General features: G+C 42.6%; 1 protein-coding gene across 1 annotated transcript; it reads left to right on the top strand.

Annotated features, from left to right (window-relative positions):
- Nucleotides 1-3797: 3797 nt before the first annotated feature.
- On the top strand, nucleotides 3798-4987 carry JUNB (JunB proto-oncogene, AP-1 transcription factor subunit). Its single transcript, XM_082255386.1, has one exon. The coding sequence runs from the start codon at nucleotides 3893-3895 to the stop codon at nucleotides 4739-4741; it is 849 nt and encodes a 282-aa protein (XP_082111512.1). The 5' UTR covers nucleotides 3798-3892; the 3' UTR covers nucleotides 4742-4987.
- Nucleotides 4988-20915: the final 15928 nt, after the last annotated feature.

Genomic DNA, 20915 nt, shown 5'->3' with positions numbered 1-20915 from the left:
CCACTCTCCTCTATACTCATCTTTACTCTTCCCTCTGCTATCTCTAGTATCCGTCCAATGCTGTCCTTATTGCACTACCTATTCTTTCCATTCATCCCTCCCTTTTATTCTCACCTCATTCATCCCTATACTCTTTCTTCTTCCCTCTGCTCTCCTCAGTGTCCTCTTCATGTCAGCTTCTACAAGTCTCCCTATGCTGTCCTTATTCCACTCCCCCCCCCCACCTTATACTCATCCTTACTCTTCCCTTCACTCCCCTCAGTGTTCTCCCCATGTCTCTAGTAATTCCTCCATGTTGTCCTTTTTGTATTCCCTATTCTTTTCATTCACCCCTAACTACCCCCCCCCCAAGTCTCCCCTCCCCCCATCTACACTCATCATTCTTATACCATAAACCTCACTCCACCTGCACCCCGCTCGTAGGATCCTATATAGGCAGCTCAGCAAAATGTATCTCTATAGATACTAGAAGTATTTCTATATATACCGATATACACGGGTATTGTAACTTAACGTATATAAGCTTAGATATTTTTTAGTTTTTATTTTATATGGGTATATCATTTTATATTATTTATTTATTTTATACGGGTATATATGTTTATATTATTTTTATCATGTTTCATATGGGTATATATTTGTTTAAATTATTATTTATTTATTTTATATGGGCATATGTTTATATTATTATTTTTTATTTTATATAAATATATACGTTTATTTTATATTTATATGAGTATATACGTTTATATTATTTTAATTCATTTTAAATAGGTACATACTAGGGATAGACCGATTATCGGCAAGGCCGATATATCGGGGACTGATATGCACTTTCCCCGATATATTGGTATCGGCCCTGGAACTGGCCAATATTGCGGATATTTTTGTGACGTCATTCTGCCTTCTTAGGCCGCCTCCCTCGCCTTGGACAGCTTCATCCGGAGTCGGGACTAGTCTCCCAGGAGTGTATCACAGCCATACACCCACCCACAGCAGCCTGGTGCCAGCCAGCCACCCACATTCACAGGCCCTGTACCAGCCAGCCACAGGCCCTGTACCAGCCAGCCAGCCAGGCACCCACAGCCCCTGTGCCAGCCAGCCAGCTACCACAGGGTGCCAGAAAACCAGCCATTGAGCATTAAACAAAAATTAACAAGTTCAGTACCAGATTTGTGTCAAAAATTGTCTTTATTTTTCAAAACTTTAAATGTACAAAATATCGTCCGATACCGATACGTTGTGACCAAAATATCTGTATTGGTATCGGCCCTGAAAAAACCATATCGGTCTATCCCTAGTACATAGGCTTATATTATTATTTATTTATTTTACATGAGTATAAAAGTTTATATTATTTATTTATTTTATATGGGTATATAAGTTTGTTTTATTTTTATTTTATATTGGTATATAAGTTTATAATATTATTTCATATGCATATATCATTTTATATTACTTATTTATTTTATATGGGTATATACGATTATGTTATTGATTCTTTTATATGGGTATATAGGTTTATATCATTATTCATTTTATTTTATATGGGTATTTAAGTTTATATTAATATTTTATATGGGAATACCATCTTATATTAATATTTATTTATTTTATATGGGTATATACATTTATATTATTATTTCATTTATATGGGTATAGGTTTATATTATTATTATTTTTTTTTTTTTGAATGGGTATATAAGTTCATATTATTATTTATTTATTCTATATGAGTATATAAGTTTATATTATTATTTTTTTTATATAGATATATACATTTATATTATTATTTATTTATTTTATATAGGTATATAAGTTTATATTTATTTTATATGGGTATATAGGTTTATATTATGATTTTATATGGGTACATCATTTTATAATATTATTTATTACTTTTAAATGGGTATATACGTTTATATTATTTCTTTTATATGGGTATATGTTTATATTAGTCTCTTAGATTGTAAGCTCTAACGAGCAGGGTCCTCTGATTCCTTCTGTATTGAAGTGTATTGTATTTGTACTGTCTACCCTCAAGTTGTAAAGCGCTGCGTAAACTGTCGGCGCTATATAAATACTATATAATAATAATAATATTAATATATATTTTTTTTGTTTATTTGGGTATATAAGTTCTTATTATTATTTATTTATTCTATATGGGTATTTAATTTTAATTTATATTATTTTTTTTTTATATGGATATGTAGTTATATTATTATTTATTTGATATAGGTATATAAGTTTATGTTATTATTTTATATGGGTATTGAAGTTTATGTTATTTATTTATTTTATATGGGTTTATATTATTATTTATTTTATATGGGTATTGAAGTTTATGTTATTTATTTCTTTTATATGGGTTTATATATTTTTTTTTATATGGGTATTGAAGTTTACATTTTTATTTATTCCTTTTATATGGGTATCTAAGCTTATATTATTATTTATTACTTTTAAATGGGTATATACTTTATATTATTTCTTTTATATGGGTATATGTTTATATTAATATTTATATATTTTTTGTTTATTTGGGTATATAATTCTTATTATTATTTATTTATTCTATATGGGTATTTAAGTTTATATTATTATTTTTTTTATATGGATATATAGTGTTATTATTATTTATTTTATATGGATATGTAGTTATATTATTATTTATTCTATATAGGTATATAAGTTTATGTTATTATTTTATATGGGTATTGAAGTTTATGTTATTTATTTCTTTTATATGGGTTTATATTATTATTTATTTTATAGGGGTATTGAAGTTTATGTTATTTATTTCTTTTATATGGGTTTATATTTTTTTTTTTTATATGGGTATTGAAGTTTACATTTTTATTTATTCTTTTTATATGGGTATTGAAGTTTACATTTTTATTTATTCTTTTTATATGGGTATCTAAGCTTATATTATTATTTATTACTTTTAAATGGGTATATACTTTATATTATTTCTTTTATATGGGTATATGTTTATATTAATATTTATATATTTTTTGTTTATTTGGGTATATAATTCTTATTATTATTTATTTATTCTATATGGGTATTTAAGTTTATATTATTATTTTTTTTATATGGATATATAGTGTTATTATTATTTATTTGATATGGGTATATAAATTTATGTTATTATTTGATATGGGTATATAAGTTTATGTTATTATTTTATATGGGCATTGAAGTTATGTTATTTCTTTATTGTATATGGGTTTATATTATTATTTATTATATATGGGTATTGTTTACATTTTTATTTATTCCTTTTATATGGGTATCTAAGCTTATATCATTATTTATTTTATTTTGGGTATATAAGCTTATATTATTTTTATTTTACTTTAATCCTTATTTTATTTCGAATAGATTTTATAATAATGACTGCACTTTGAAGATAGGGTCATGATCCTTTTATATTGGCAGATATTCACACATAGAAGGTGCTGCACTTTATCACACATCTCCCTGATGTCCCCATTGGTGTCCCCATGCTGGGTCATTATTCCATACTCATCCTTATCCATCCCTCCTCATGTCCGATTCGCTCCATGTTAGGTCCTTATTCCATCCCCCCTCCGTCTCCTGCCTCCCCCTGTTTACAAGCAGCACGAGTTTCCTGGCAGTGACGTCACGCCCTCACCTCCCCCTCTCTCCCTCTCCCCCCCTTCTCACGCTCGGTAGCAGTGACGTCAGCCCGCTCACTTCCAATCCTCGCCCGCCTCCCCGCTTCCGGGGGGCGGGACTTGAGTATAAAGCCTCTGGCGCTCGGCTGTTGCCTGTTAGAAGGGATCTTGAGCGGTCGGATCTGTCAGTTTAGTTGTCACCGCTCTTCTCCCTGCCCGCCCGCTCGCTTTAATCCTCCGGTCCGATGTGCACTAGGATGGAGCAGCCTTTTTACCACGATGACTCACTGCTGTCTGCTTACTCCAGACCGGAGCAGGGGCTGCTGAAGCCCAGCCTGGCTTCCCTGACTGAGCCTTACCGGGGACAGGTGACCAAGGCAGACCTGTCCTACTATACCGAGCAGCCCAGCCTGAAGATGTCCGCCCCGGAGCTGGAGAGGTTAATCATCCACAGCGGCCCCGGGGTCATCAACAGCAGCGGTGGTCAGCTCTTCTACCGCGGGGGCACGGAGGAGCAGGAAGGCTTCGTAGACGGCTTTGTCCGAGCTCTGGACGACCTGCACAAGATGAACCGCGACGGTCCCCCCAACGTCTCCCTGGGGGGCGCCGGCCCAGTGCCCATGAACGGAGGTGGGTCGCCAGGCGCCGCCACCATGTACAACGACCCTGCCGTCTACACCAACCTGGCCACCTACAACTGCTACCGGCAGCCCTCGGCCACCATCAACTACCTGCCGCACGCCTACGGGAGCTCCAACTTCAAGGAAGAGCCCCAGACGGTGCCCGAGGCCGGCAGCCGGGACAGCACGCCCGCCCCGCTCTCCCCCATCAACATGGAAGAGCAGGAGAAGATCAAGGTGGAGAGGAAGAGGCTGAGGAACCGGCTAGCTGCCACCAAGTGCCGGAAACGCAAGCTGGAACGCATCGCCCGCCTGGAGGATAAGGTGCGGGAGCTGAAAAACGAAAACAACGGGCTGAGCGGCACCGCCGGCCTGCTACGGGAGCAGGTGGAACAGCTGAAAGTCCGGGTGAGGGAACACGCCAGGCACGGGTGCCAACTGCTGCTAGGAAGCAAGAGTCAATCAGTCTTCTGAAAACTCCCGGGTGTCCACCAGAACCCCCTCATGCCAACCCCTCTTTCCAGACTACAGAACACTCAGGGGGGTGGTTGGGGCGGGTGGCAAGAACTGTGCCCTTTGCAAGCCGGTCCAGGCAAGAACTGAGCCTGAGGAAGGGTCTAAAGTTACAAGGACTGAGCCCATATGTGGGTCCAGGGGGCATTATTCGTGTTCCCTGGGTCTAGGCTGCAAGAACTGTGCTCTTTATGGACGAGAAAGAACTATTCAACTGGGAAGACCTGAGCCCCTTCATGGCTCCATGAGGAAAGAAGGACTGCAATGCCCTGCGTGGGGGTATTGCATGGCAAGAACTGAACTGAAAAAAGGGGCAAGAACTGTGAAGAGGGCAAAACCAGGTGTAGGCAACTATGGCTCCGCAGCTGCTGTGGAAGTACAAGTCCCAGCCTTCTGGAGCTTCTAGTTCCACAGCAGTTTTCCAGAGACCGGTTTCCTACATCTGTTTTTCGAAGGGAGTGTGTGGGGTCTTGGATGGTGTCACCCACCAATCATGATAATGCTGCTCCGTCCCCAACACTCCAGAAGGACCATGTGGTGAGAGATGTTTAGCTCCCTTTTTAACCAAACTCGGCAAGCCTTCTCTTCGTCTGTGGTGGGACCAAATAGAGCCAGCATGTCTTTTTTGTAGGCTGAGACGTAATCCCACAGCTGCAGAGCGAGGCTTGCCCTCAGCCGTCTCTTAACTCTTCCGTTGCCGCGAAGGAGGTTGCTCAGCACCTCCTGCCTCGTAGCAGCAGAAGAGTTAACACGCGGTGACTAATCCCTTCCCTAGCACTTGAACCGTCTTCCTAATTTCGGGTCGTAAAATAGGGAAGCAGAGGCAAGCCCATGTGACTGTAGCTTGTGAGAGGGAAGGGTGAGTCGTTTTGGCACCGAGTGGTGAAAGGGACCAAACAATGCATTCTGTAATGGCGATGCCGAGTACTAAGACACTGATCGAACATCATGCACTGTATCAGATAACCTACAGCAGTGTTTGGGTTGAAACTGGATAAATACTGTACATTGAGGACAGTAAAGAGTTCACCGTTTTAGATTTTTATTTTCTTTCAGTGAAGTTTACAAGATAAAGCACCAACATTCTCTTTTTTGATGCCTTCGTTGGCTGTCAAGCCTCCAAAAGTATGGCCGGCCGATACTACAACTTGACAGCGTACGCAAGGTGGAACCCTGTTTCAGGGTTTTTTTTTTTTTTTTTTTGTGTACGGGGGTTTTCTGCAGGTCTCGGAAAACCCCCTCTCCTCCTCGAGTATTTAAATAGATGATGCACCATTTTTATTTAAGAACAATGCACATAAAGGTACTTTTCAGGAAGCTGGGAATTTCACAAAGTGTTTTTTTTTTTTTTCTTGAAAGTGCTGAGTTTAAACTTAACAGAGAAAATATTTTTATGTTTGAATGAGAAAAAAAATTCTGAAAATGTATTTTTGTTTTTATACTGCGATTTGACTATGTGTGCTGTACAAAATGTTTTATATTTGTCATGTTTCCGTATTTAAGTAAATAATATTGTTTACAACTGAAAATTGGTGTCGTTTGCCTTAATTTTAACTATGAGGGTTATGGTGGTGTGTTGGTTTCATTATATAAAATACACATTAGTTGATATAGGAGGACGTAAGAGAAATAGTAATTTTAAAAAGAAATTAAGGTCATGAACCTGTTGGGAATTTAAAAAAGAAAAATTGATGTCGTTTTCCTTAATTTTAAATTTTGATGGTTATGGTGGTGTGTTGGGTTCATTGTATAAAATACACATTGGTTGATATAGGAGGACGTAAGAGAAATAATAATTTTAAAAAGAAATTAAGGTCATGAACCTGCTGGGAATTAAAAAAAAAAAATTGGTGTCGTTTGCCTTAATTTTAAGGCCTCTTTCACACGGGCGTTCCTTATGTCCATATATCACCCCATTTGTGTTTGCAAGTGATATACGGACATAATGCATGTCAATGGGATTGCGGATGACCATCCGCTGACATCCAATTTGCGTCCTTTCAGTTCTGTTCCATTTTTTGGAACAGAACCCTATTTTTCTTCCGTTTAAAAAATGGAAAGGACGCAAAATCGGGTGTCAGCGGTGTCATCCGCTGACATCCGCAATCCCATAGACATACATTATGTCCGTATATCATCCGCAAACGGATGGGATGATATGCAGACATACAGACCGGATGACACAAGTGTCATCCGTGTCCGTAAAAAAAAAAAAGTTCCGGAGCGGATCGCAATACGGTGAGCTCCGTGTGAAAGAGGCCTAACTTTGAGCGTTGGTGTGTTGGGTTCATTATATAAAATACAAATTCGTTGATATAGTAATTTTAAAAAGAAATTAAGGTCATGAACCTGTTGGGAATTTAAAAAAGAAAAATTGGTGTCGTTTTCCTTAATTTTAACTATGAGGGTTATGGTGGTGTGTTGGGTTCATTATATAAAATACAAATTGGTTGATATAGTCATTTCTAAAAGAAATTATGGTCATGAACCTGTTGGGAAAAAAAAAAAAAAATTGGTGTCATTTTCCTTAATTTTAACTATGAGCCCCCGTTCACATTAGGTCGCTCCGACTTCGGGGGCGACCTGTGAAGTCGCGTGCACCGCGACTTGCACGGACTTCATATAATGAATGTCTATGCAAGTCGCCTCCAGGTAGCCCCAAAGTAGTACAGGACCCTTTTTCTAAGTCGGAGTGACTTGTGTCGCTCCTATTAGAACAGGTCCTGTACTACTCAATGGACCCGACGGTGCGCGACTTGCCAGGCTGACCAAGTCGCCTGGCAAGTCGTAATAGTGTGAACCGGCTCTGAGGGTTATGGTGGTGTGTTGGGTTCATTCTATAAAATACAAATTAGTTGATATAGTAATTTCTAAAAGAAATTAAGGTCATGAACCTGCTGGGATTTAAAAAAAAAAAAAAAAATTGGTGTCGTTTGCCTTAATTATAACTATGAGGGTTATAGTGGTGTGTTGGGTTCATTATATAAAATACAACATAGTTGATATAGTAATTTTTAAAAGAAATGAAGGTCATGAACCTGCTGGGAATTAAAAAAAAAAAAATGGTTTCACTTGGTTAGTGGTCACTCCGCTTCTCTCTTGTATTTTCCAAACTGCTATGACAGCATAAAAAAAGATCTGGTTTCTTTGGTTTACATAATCTTTTTCTATATGCTTTCACATATCAAGTCTATTTTATTCTTTTACAATAGCTGGTATTCTATTCAGGTTCCCGAGTCAAAGCATAAATCCAGGTCGAACATTCAAGGTGTTGGGACAATGGATTAGTCCCCCACAGGTTAACATGAAACTCACTTTATCCCTTCACCAGGTATACATTTTTGTACATAGTTCCATTGGTCCCATTTGGATCAGTGTAACCATGCATATACCATACATGTGGGATCCCTGCGGAAGCAGGAAATCACTGAAGTAGACAGTGATCTCCACTAGCTTCCGGGTCCTGTGCCAAGTGGCTGTCCATCTACTTATTGACCACAGAAGGTCGCCCATTTGGCACAGGGCGCCATTCAAAGATCGCTTTAAGATTTCCTCAAAGTGTTCTCTAAATGGATAAGGTGGAGAGGCGGGGCAGTAACGTCTCACTATCCACCTCATCCAATCGAATAGCACTGTGCATACATTAACCCCCTTGAGCCGTCACCTTTCCAGCCCTTTAAGAGGTTTTTAATGATGAGAGGCAGAGTGGGGTTTATGGTCATGTGACCACCATTGGCTGTCACATGATCGGAAAGCTCCTGATCGCAAGGAGCCTCCTGTTAACAGCCAGTAACTGTGCCAGGAGCACGCAGGGCGCCCACTCTCGGCACAGCTATGTCTGCAGTGTGATACGCAAATATGTGCCCGCTCGGCGCCAAGAGGCCACATATTTGCCTACAGTCAGCTTGAAGGGGTTAAGAAAATGCAAAGCGCTCTCTGAATGGCACCCAGAAGCTAGAAAGGATTGCTTTGTCAGCAGTGCCTATTACAATGATTTCCAGAGGGGTTGGTCAGGTATGGCACATATACTTACATTGGGCTGAGCTGGAGCAAGTAATTATGTAAGTCTATCCATACCCACAATTCATCTGTAAATTTTGAATAAAGTGTGGAAAGGTCAGAAGTCCTGCCAACCTTTTTTTTTTTTTTTTTAACATTCTTTATTTTCATTATACAGGAGGTACAGACAGGGAGACGAGGAGGTCAGTACAGTAGATCAAGCAGCAGTCACAATCAGATCAGGAATAAACATAATCATGAACATCAATTGCATTAAAATAATCCACCATTCAGATTGACCTGTTAGGACCACCTAAAACACTGTGACCAGCTCACATCCTGACAAACTTTTATTCCTGCCTGTGTCTCTGTTGGGAAGATCTTCCCTTACTTCCTGTCCCACTGACTACACAGGAAGTGAGGGGGATATCTTTCAAGTGAGGATAAAAAAGGATGTCTCCTTTCCCCACTCTACTTAAAAAAGGCGAAAAAAATGTATTGTCTTATGTCTATGCTCTCATCAGGGAGATTGCCCTTACTTCCTATGTTGTGACACACAGGAACTAAGGAGATTTCCCCCACCTGAACCACACTCAGCAATAAAAACCTGACAGTGGTTCTAAACTTCCCCCGCTCAAAAACTGGAAAAACAAAAGCTTTGGCTGGAGCTGGGATTTAAAGTGGAATTTTAGGCAATCTGTGTATAATAATTAGGGATGCGCCGAAATGAAAATTCTGGGCCGAAACTGAAAATGCAGGATGCCCTTGGCCGAAAACCGAAAATGACTTTTTCCCCCAAATAATTTTAAAATAGATAGAACAGGGGCATACACCAAAAACAGGCAGGCGTACACCTGTAGCTGCCACCCTGTCACAGTATAGTGGTTAATTTAATTACCAATGGTATTTGTACTATGCAGCATGAAGGGGTTAATGTATTGCCACTACTGGTCACTCATCTATTAGTGACCGACCAGTGGCAGTTAATTAACCCCTTTGTGCTGCATTAGTGCAACCAGTATCAGTGTTAATTAACACTGGTTGCACTGATACTGGTTGCACTAATGCAGCACAAAGGGGTTAATTAACTGCCACTGGTCGGTCATTAATTCATCAGTGACCAGCAGTGGCAATACATTAACCCCCTCATGCTGCATAATACTAATACCATTGGTAAGCTGCCTCAGCATCCCCCCCCTGCCTCAGCGTCCCTCCCCCCCCCGCCTCAGCATCCACCCCCCCCCCGCCTCAGCATCCCTCGCCCCCCCCTGCCTCAGCGTCCCTCACAATGCCAATGCAACCTCCTTACTCTCAGCTCCAGTCCTCCTGTGTCCTTCCTTTCAAATGACCCGCCTCTGGCCGGTGGCCCGCCTCCCGGTGATGTCACTGCTACTACGATCTGTGCATGAATGAACTGACACTCCGGGTGGGCGGGCGAGCAGCCGCTAATAGCTATAACTATGTGAGCGCTTCACTTCCCTGTCAGAGGAGATACATGCCTGACAGGGAAGTGAAGTGCTCACATAGTTACAGCTATTAGCGGCCGCTCGCCCGCCCGCCCCCGGTGTGTTAATTCATTCATGCACAGATCGCAGTAGTAGTGGCATCACCGGGAGGCCGGCCGGAGGCGGGTTTTTTGAAACCTGTGCTGCGCCTGCGGTGGCCATCTTTAGTATCGGCATATTTAACCCATTTTCGGCTGAAATGGAATAAGGCCATTTTCGGACAAAAATGTTGGTGGCCGAAATTTCGGTGCATCACTAATAATAGTACAATACATGAGCTAGGTGGTTAGCCCTTCTGCCTAGCAGCACAAGGGTCATCTGTTCGAATCCCAACCATGGCAGTACCTGCCTGGAGTTTCCATGTCCTCCCTGTGCCTGCCTGAGTTTCCTCCCAAACTCTAAATCAGCCTTTCTCAACCTTTTCAACACAGAGGAACCCTTGAAATACATTTCTGGTCTCGGGGAACCCCTGCTAAAAATGAAAAATCTACAACTCATGACACATTAGTGTGACATGGGAAGAATTACCCCCCTTACAGAGAGCTAAACGGAACAACGGTGTCATTGGGAACTTATCTGAGAGGCAGAAATTGCCCATTGCTCAAGGAACCCCCAGCAACCTCAGGAGGAACCCTGGTTGAGAAACCCTGCTCTAAAGACATGCTGGTAGGTAATTGGTTCCTGTCTACATTTTCCATGGTATGTGTATGTATGAATGTGAGTTAGGGACTTTAGATTGCAAGCTCCTTGAGGGCAGGGACTGACAATATACTGTATATGCTTACATTGATGGTGAAATCTAGGTACCTGTAATATACTGTATAAATATATTCAAAAACATCTGACATCTTTCATCAGGAGGAACCAGGACATCTCAGGTGTTAACATCCGGAATAGGGCATTTACTAAATCTTCATATGCAAATTACACCTTTATGATGACCTTATCAAGTCTCCACAAGATGCTAGAAGAATATAGATCCCTGTCGGTTACAAAATAAGTATGACTAAAACTGAAGTGTTAAATAATCATTACCAACCTAAATCATCTCCTCAACACCTTCACCACTTAAGCCCCGGAGGATTTGGCTGCTCAAAGACCAGGGCCTATTTTACGATTCGGCACTGTGTGACTTTAACGGACAATTGCGCGGTCGTGCGACGCTGTACCCAAATAAAATTGATCACCTGTGCGATTTTTATTTTTTGCGCTATAAACAAAAAAAGAGCGACAATTTTGAAAAAAAAAAACAATATTTTCACATTTTTTTTATATGAAATTCCCCCAAAAAATGTAAAAATCAAAATTTTTTAACATTTTAGGCCAATTAGTTTTCAGCTACATATTTTTGGTAAAAAAAAATCGCAATAAGCGTATTTTGATTGGTTTGCGCAAAAGTTATTGAGTTTACTAACTAAGGGAAAGATTTCTGTCATTTTTATTGTTTTTTTTTTTTAACTAGTAATGGCAGCGATCTGCGATTTTTTTTTTACGGGACTGCGACATTGGGGCGGACAGATCGGACCCCTGACTAACATTTTTGACACTTTTGGGGGTACCAGTGACATTACTACAGTAATCAGTGCTATACATATGCACTGTTACTGTAAAATGACGCTGGCAGGAAAGGGGTTAACTTTATTAGAGATCCAGGGGTTAAGTGTGTCCCTAGGGGTGTGCTTCTAACTGTCAAGGGATGTGGCTTGTGATGTAACCACAAAGACATACAATCCTACATAGCAGGATCGTATGATCTCTGCTGTTACACCAGGGAGAATGACAGACGGCTTTGTTTACATCAGCCGCCTGCCTTTCTCCCTCTCCAGCGGGAGATCGCGAGTGACCCGCGGACATAGGAGCCTCCGGTCACTCGCGCGGGGATGGCCGTGAACGAGCGGGGGCAGGAGCACGCCTCCGGCGGCGCGCGCTCGCCCCCTACAGGCTCCTGGGCGAGCGACGTACTACTACGTCGCTTTGCCCAGGAGGGGCTGACTGTTGCAGTAAATGTACTTGCGGCGGTCGGCAAGTGGTTTAAAGCAAACTATTCTTTTAGCTGGAAAGTGGACTCTACTAATAATCTGGGGATACAAATTATTCCCACACTATGCAAGGGTCTTCCTTCTGACTTTTATAGAGTATTGAGCCTCCTGGAGGAAGCTTTTCTGAAACACCTTTGTATGAAATGATGGGAAGTAATTTTGGGAGGGGAACTACAATTAAAAATGTGGAAGACACAATAGATTCAGGTCCACAAAAGTTCCTTATGCACTGTATATTAGGGAAACGCATATAAAATCTTGCACTGGTATATTAAAAAAAAACTACATGAGATCTATTACAAAAGCTATTTTTGATGGAGATACAACTCCCAGATGGACTTTCTATATCACACCCTGTGGACTCACCCAGGTGTCGGCCCATTTTGGTGAAAGATTAAGAACCTTCTCTCTAAGATCACTGATTGTCCCATATACAAATAGCCTAAGTACATTAACACACCTACAGATTTCCCGATAAATATGCTATTATTAACCAGAATTTATACAGTATATTGCCAAAAGTTTGTGCAGCACTTTATAAAATAAAAGGAGACAGAACAGTTAAGCCTACACAGGGGCTGACTGTTGGCTGGCATTGGCCGGTTCAATAGAAATGGCCAACATTGAGCCTGTGTGTATGGCAGCCGGTCCAACAGAGCTGACTTTTGTTGAAGGCTCATGGCCAAAATGGGTCTTTCGACCGACTCTCGATCAGCGCTCGAGAGCACTGACTAGAGTGTTCTGGTGTCCTCCTGTCAAAACACAATAGAACAGCAGGGGGAGGTTCGCTGTACTAACATCAGATTGTTAGTACAGCAGCTCTGACCTGAGCTGTCAGTTTTTAAAGCAGATTTAGAGGATTAGGAGAGTGTTGCTCATAGGAGCTTACAATCTAAATTGGAGAGGCAAGTAGTATATAACATAATAACTGTGAGGGATGAGCTGATGGAGAACGTAAAAGTTCAGTTCCTAGGTGAAAATAGGATAGGTTTCCCCGAAGAGATGAGTTTTCAGGGATCGCCCAAAGGTGGACAGAGTAGGAGATAGCCAGTCAGATTGGGGTAGGGAGTTCCAGACAACAAGAGTGGCTTTGGAGAAGCTCTGGAGGTGAGCATGGGAGGAGGTGATAGGGAAGCTAGAAAGCAGGAGGTCTTGGGAGGAGTTGAGTGGATGGTTTAGGTGAAAGTTTGAGATGAGGTTCGTAATATAAATGGGGGCAGAATTGCGGACATCTAAGAAAAATTTCCATATGTATTCTTAGAGGCTCACTATCACATACCCATCCTACAAAGTTCTGCGATCAACTTAGCCAAATTAAAGAAGTAAAGTTGATGGAAATACTGATAGTTAGAATACGCAACAATCTAGATACATTTCAGGAAGTGTAGACTCAATGGGGGTTATTTGCTAAAACTGGAGAGTGCAAAATCTACAGCAGCTATGCATAAAAACTAAAGCTGGATACACACTATCCAACTTTTGTGGTTAGATTTCCTTAACCACTTTCCATCTGCTCACATTGCTGCTACTGCAGCAATGTGGCTCGTCATCGTCCAGCGACGTAGACCTATGTCGCTGGACTCCTCCCCTTGTGGGCGGCGCGCGAGCGCCGCCGGAGGCTCGCTCCCGCTGTGTTCAGTCACAGCGGGAGTCGGGCCAGGGGAGGAGCGGCGGCGATCGCCGCTGCTATTCCCCGATCGTCGGGGAATCGAGTGTGGAGATCCGCCCGCTTGGTTCATAGCTGAACATGCGATCTGTCCCTGGCTCACTCAGTCACCTCCCCCCCCACACGTTAGTAAGCACCAGGCATACATTAACCCCTCCCTCTCCAATAAAATTAACCCCTTCCCTGCCAGTGTCATTTTTACAGTAACAGTGCATATATATAGCACTGATTACTGTAGTAATGTCACTGGTACCCCCAAAAGTGTCAAAAATGTCAGTCAAGGGTCCGATCTGTCCGCCGCAATGTCGCAGTCCCGCAAGAAAAATCGCAGATCACCGCCATTACTCGTTAAAAAAAAAACACCAAAAATGACAGAAATCTTTCCCTTAGTTAGTAAACGCAATAACTTTTGCGCAAACCAAGTTAGAAGCTGATTGGCTACCATGCACAGCTGCCCCAGTTTTAGTAAATCTTCCCCAATGGGAGGTGTATATATCCCATTTCAAGCATTGAATCCTACATTCTGAAAAGCATCTCGCCTCACAATTGGACAGCACCCACCTACATCAGCCTCCTTGGACTTTCTATAACCCCCCCCCCTTCCTTCCCCCCACTTCTCGGAAGTCTACCACAAAGGAAGCCTCTATAGTGATATATTTCACACCAGAATTTGGACCTTTTCTCAAGAAATGAAAAAACAAACACTTAAGTGTTACTCTGGATATCATCTTTTATTAAGTCTCCTTTACAGAAGAAAACTTTCTTTCCTGGAATCACTCAGGGACATCTTCTTCTGAGATCTGGGGGATGTGAACTTGACTTCATTGTTATATTATGATGTCTTTGCATCCTCCTGTCTTGTTAACCTGCAAGAAAATTCTAATAAAAATACATTCAAAAAGTGAAAAAAGAAAAAGATGTGATCCATTAATCCTATTAATCCTCTACAAAAAAAAAAAAAAGAAAGAAAACAAAAAGTTCTTTTATTGCTGCTTATGCTCTGATCAGTGACATTCCCCTCACATCCTATAATGGTGACCACACAGGAAGTAAGAAGTTCTCCTGGATCAAAGTTGGCAACACAATTCTGACAGTTCTCAGCTTTTTTAAGCTATTTTAAATATATGATGTACAGAGAATTTTCCATTTTCAGAGAAAAAAATGGAAACCTCCTCTCTTGCAGCCCCCCACTATAACCAGCATGGGTTTCTTACACTTGTAACCCCAGTCAATAATCCTGTATGGAGGAGTCAGGGCATCCTCATGGGATTGCATTGGCCAATGCAAGGGATTAGCAGCCTTGTTTTATAAGTGGATGGGAACACTAAATGGGAAAGAGGACTTATCAAACTGATATAACAAAATACTTTCACTGATATACCGTACCTATCCTCCAACACTAAGGCCCCTTTCACACGGGCGATCCGATCCGCCTGTCAGTTTTTGAGGCGGACCTGATCAGATGCTCCATGCATTCCTATGGGGCAGCGGGTGTCAGCGGAGACATCTGCTATCCGATCCAATCCTGTCCGTGAAATCCGGACGGATGGAAACCCTATTTTCCATCCGTCTGGAGGATCAGATCGGATAGGATCGGATGAGAACGGACAGGCGGTCCGTTCTCATCCGATCTCCCCATAGAGGACAGCGGGGATCTGACAGCTCCGTCTCTGCACACAGAGCGGAGATGGAGCTGTCATCTACCTGCTCAGTGGGGATCGGCGGATCGATCCCCCGCTGAGCAGAACGGACTCCGTTGGGCGGTGCGCACATGTGAAAGGGGCCTAAAGCCTCCTTCAAACGTTTACATCGTGGCAATGCACGGCAACACACAGACTATGGTGTGTTGGGTTGGGGTGCATTTACTTTTAGAAATAAATCTGGAAAATAAATAAGTTAAGGGGAGAAGGTAAAAAGGAGGTTGCCTAAATTGTTTGTAAAGTCAGAAGGGTTTTTTATCATAACACATTCTATGCATTAAAGCCCCGTACACAGGTACCGAATGTCGGCCGAACGATCGGCCGTCTTTTGTCCGGTGCTGTCCTGTCGGCTGAAAACTGCAAAAGACTGCACATGAATTTTGTCGGCCAACAACAGCCGACTGCAGAAGTGATGTCATGTGATGGTTAACTTTCCGTGTGTTTTTTCTTTTCTGAGCATGCCCAGTCTTGCTAATCGGCTGTTTGTCGGCCAAATTCTGTACTGACTGGCGAGCAATCGGCCGTTCTGGTGTTGGCCAACAAAAATTTGAATGCCTGCACACCCGATTCTGTTCGGCCGAAAAGTCGCAGTCGGCTGTCGGAAGCATCATACTAACAAGCCGACAATCGGCCGATCGTTCGGCGGCCGAATATTTACGGCCGACAATCGCTACGTGTGTACGGGGCTTTAGATAAAAACCTGTGTGCAGCTGACCCCCTATACTTACGTGAACCCATCTCTATCCAGCGATGTTGCAGGAGTGTCTCGACTGCCCAGGACTCTTATGCCTCGTACACACGCAACGATTGTTGGCCGTGAATTTTCGGCCAACGACCGATCTGCCGATTGTCGGCTTGTTAGTATGATGCTTCCGACAACCAACTCCGACTTTTCGGCCGAACAAAATCTGGTGTGCATGCTATAAAATTTTCGTTGGCCGTCAACAGAACGGCCGATTTTCCGTCAGTTAGTACAGATTTCGGCAGACAAAAATCAGATGAGCAAAACTGGGCATACTCAGAGAAGAAAAAACACTCGGAAAGTAAACCAGCACATGACATCACTTCTGAAGTTGGTTTTTGTTGGCCGAGAAAATTCATGTGCAGTCTAGGCACATTCCAACCAACACAACAACACTGGACAAAAGACGGCCGATCGGTCGGCCGATAATCGTTGCGTGTGTACGAGGCATTAGTCCTCATTGGCTGAGATGGCTGCACGGCGTCATTGACTCCCATTGTTGTCAATCAAATTCAGTGAGCCAATGAGGAGAGAGAGGGGGCGGGTCACGGCTCCCTGTTTGAATGGACACAGGGAACTGGTACTGGGCTCCAGTGCCCCTATAGCAAGATGGTTGCTGTGGGGGCACTTTAACAGGAGGGAGGGACCAGGAACGCTGAAGAGGGACACAAGAAGAGGAGGATCTGGGCTGCTCTGTGCAAATCCACTGTACAAAGCAGGTAAGTATAACATGTTTGTTATTTTTATAGGAAACAAAATGAGACTTTACAATCACTTTAAGGCCCCTTTCACACAGGTGGACCGTTCAGATCAGGCGGATCTGAACGGATGCCCCATGCATCTCTATGGGGCAGCGGATGTCAGCAGAGACATCTGATCCGATCCATCAAATCTGGATGGATGGAAACCCTATTTTTCATCCGTCCAGCGGATCGGATCGGATGAGAACAGACAGACGGTCCGTTCCCATCCGATTCCCCCATAGAGAACAGCGGGGATCTGACAGCTGTGTCTCCGCACACAGCGCTGAGACAGAGCTTCCATCCTCCTGCTCAGCGGGGGATCGGCGGATCGATCCCCCGCTGAGATAAACAGAGTCCGCCGTCAGACTCCCTGTGTGAAAGGGGCCTAACTGGAAATTGTATGCAGCCATATGGAAGTTCTGCAGAGTAGATACAAAAGAAGTTACTTTGTATCTCTATGGCTCTCTCCAAACACTGTGTCAGACCTTCCTCTTTTGACAGCAGCGTCTACAGCTGATTTATTTACCCAGCAACTCCCAGATGTCACTTTGATAGCCAGGAATACAAGTTGGAACAAAATGCAAAACTTTTTTTTTAACTTTGAATATGTATTTGTTAATAGAATTTCTATGGCACACACAGAGCTTTTTCATTAGAGCTAAAGGGATTAGAACATCGAATTCTTAATTCTCTAGAGAATGAGGGATTAGAACATCTGTCAGGTTTTTATTGCTGTCTGTCAGGTTTTTATTGCTGTCTGTGCCCCCGTTAGGAATAATCACCCGCTATTTGTCCTGTTTACTGCTATCACCAAAAGTGAACGAAAAAACAAATTTTTGGGTTGTCACCAGAGCAGGAATAGAGGGGAAATCTTTCATCAGAGACACTAGTTCTGGTGACACCCCGAGATTCCCTTGCTTTGGAGGGATTTCCTCTCACTTCCTGTTTTGGCTATGGGACAGGAAGTGAAGGGGAATCTCCTTAATGGAATCAGATGGCAAAAAAAACATGGCAGGGGTTATAACCCTCCCTTACTCTATCCAAAATGAAAAAAAAAAAAGGTTTTTGCCTCTAACTCTACTTTAACCACTTTACCACCGGAGGATTTTGCTGTCTTCCGTCCAGGCCACTTTTTGCGATTCGGCGCTGTGCGACTTCAACTGGCAATTGCGCGGTCGTGCGATGCCGTACCCAAACGAAATTTACGTCCTTTTTTTCCCACAAACAGAGCTTTCTTTTGGTGGTATTTGATCACCTGTGCGATTTTTACTTTTTGCGCTATAAACAAAAAAAGAGCGTTTATTTTGAAAAAATAACAATATTTTTAACATTTTTTATATGAAATTCCCCCCAAAAAAGATGTAAAAACCAATTTTTTAAAAAATTTTTGGCCAATTTGTTTTCTGCTACCTATGTTTGGTAAAAAAAAATCGCAATAAGCGTATTTTGATTGGTTTGCGCAAAAGTTATTGCGTTTACTAACAAAGGGAAAGATTTCTGTCATTTTTGGTGTTTTTTTTTTTAACGCGTAATGGCGGCGATCTGCGATTTTTTTTGTGGGACTGCGACATTGCGGCGGACAGATCGGACCCTTGACTGACATTTTTGACACTTTTGGGGGTACCAGTGACATTACTGCAGTAATCAGTGCTATATATATATGCACTGTTACTGTAAAAATGACACTGGCAGGGAAGGGGTTAATTTTATTGGAGAGGGAGGGGTTAATGTATGCCTGGTGATTACTGACGTGTAGGGGGGGAGGTGACTGAGTGAGTCATGGACAGATCGGATGTCCAGCTATGTTGAACACTCCGATCTGTCACTCCCTGTCACTATGGAGATCCGTCCGCTGTGTTTACACAAGCAGGCGGATCTCCACACTAGATCCCCGACGATCGGGGCAGAGCAGCTGCGATCGCCGCTGCTCCTCCCCTGGCCCGACTCCCGCTGTGAATGAAAACAGCGGGAGCGAGCCTCCGGCGGCGCGCAAGCGCCGCCCAGAAGGGGGAGTGTCTGACGACGTTAATACTACGTCGTCAGACGATAACGAACCACTCTGCCGCAGTAGTATTACCGCGAGCAGACGTAAAGTGGTTAACCACTTGCCGACTACCGACTGCAGTTTTACTGAGGCAGGCTGGCTCGGCTGCGTAAAACGACGTAGCTCTACGTTGATAGCGCACGAGGTGTTGGGGGCAAACGCGCCCCGCCGCCGGAGCACTCCCGCCCCCACTAGGCAGCGGGGATGCCGATAAACAGGGCCTGGCGGGCACAATTGCCACCGGGCACCCGCGATCGCTCCCCGCTGAGAGAGGACAGTCAGCTGATGTAAACACAGCTGACAGTTCTTCTCTCTGAAATGATCACAGAGCGCCTGTGATCCTTCTATATAGGATCACAGGTCTCTGTGGTCATTTCACAAGCCCATCCCCCATACAGTTAGAAAACACTCCCCTAGGCTCACACTTATCCCTCTGATCACCCCTAGATTAACCCCTTCCCTGCTGATGTCATTATTACAGTAACAGTGCACTGATTACTGTAGTAATGTTACTGGTCCCCCCCAAAAGTGTCAAAAATGTCAGTTAGGGGTCCGATCTGTCCGCCGCAATGTCGCAGTCCCGCTAAAAATCACAGATCGCCGTCATTACTAGTAAAAAATAAATAAATAAAAATGACATAAATCTTTCCCCTAGTTTGTAGACACGATCATTTTTGTGCAAACCGATCAAAATAAGCTTATTGCGATTTTTTTTCCCAAAAATATGTAGCAGAATACAAATTGGCCTAAAAGGTTGAAAAAAAAATTTTTTGGGGAATGTTTTATAGCAGAATGTGAAAAATATTGTTTTTTTTTTTTTCAGATCTATCAATCACAACCAGTGAGGAGGGAGCAGGGGACAGTCACCACGCCCCCAGAGCCGGTTTCTTTTCTATTAGTGCGGGGACGCCGCAGCTCCTGTATTTAACAGCGTTTTATGACTTGAACGTGCTTGAATACCTTCCAACCCATGTGAGTGCACTTTTTAAATAAATTGGATGTTTTTTTAAACGTTACTACGCTATGTGCCTTTGTTATTTCTTCATACATGTGGCTCCTATGCACCTATCTATGAATGCATCCCTGCAATGACACCCTGAGGAGTGATACCTGGCGGTCTTTCTACTCTGTGTCAAGCGATTTTTGGCTTTTCCATTAGTTTGGGTGGCCATTGCAATCTGGTAGGCTGCTATTCGGTGTGCTGTTTCCCACGGGTGATTTGTTTGCTGTAAAGGAGTACGGATAACCTCCGCATGCTGGGACTTGTGGTTCCTTCAATTCTGCACAAGTTTTTTTTTGTTTTTTCTTTTTCATTCAAGGACTATGATATGGACCTTTTATTGCTTTGCTTCACTGTTATGCACATTGTTTTTGATCTATGAGTTGTGGATAGCGCTACACGTTTATGTTACATTTATGTTTGGATTTTCTATAGGTCTGTGTGTGCTGCTTTCCTACCTATCACAGTTTTTTTGGTTCAAGTATTTGAACTAACACTAAGTGCCGGTTCACACTACGTCGCTCCGACTTCGGGGGCGACCTGTGAAGTCGCGTGCAGCGCGACTTGCACGGACTTCATAAAATGAATGTCTATGCAAGTCGCCCCGAAGTAGTACAGGACCCCTTTTCTAAGTCGGAGTGACTTGTGTCGCTCCTATTAGAACCGGTCCTGTACTACACAATGGACCGCGACGGTG

This window comes from Pelophylax lessonae (assembly GCF_965119305.1).
Source record: "Pelophylax lessonae genome assembly, chromosome: 4".
NCBI classification, from domain to species: Eukaryota; Metazoa; Chordata; class Amphibia; order Anura; family Ranidae; genus Pelophylax; species Pelophylax lessonae.
The sequence above is the reverse complement of the archived record's forward strand: the minus strand, read 5'-3'. Positions and strand labels throughout refer to the sequence as shown.

Coding starts and splice junctions, on each gene's coding strand:
- JUNB (XM_082255386.1), top strand. CDS start 3,893: ATGTGCACTAGGATGGAGCAGCCTTTTTACCACGATGACTCACTGCTG.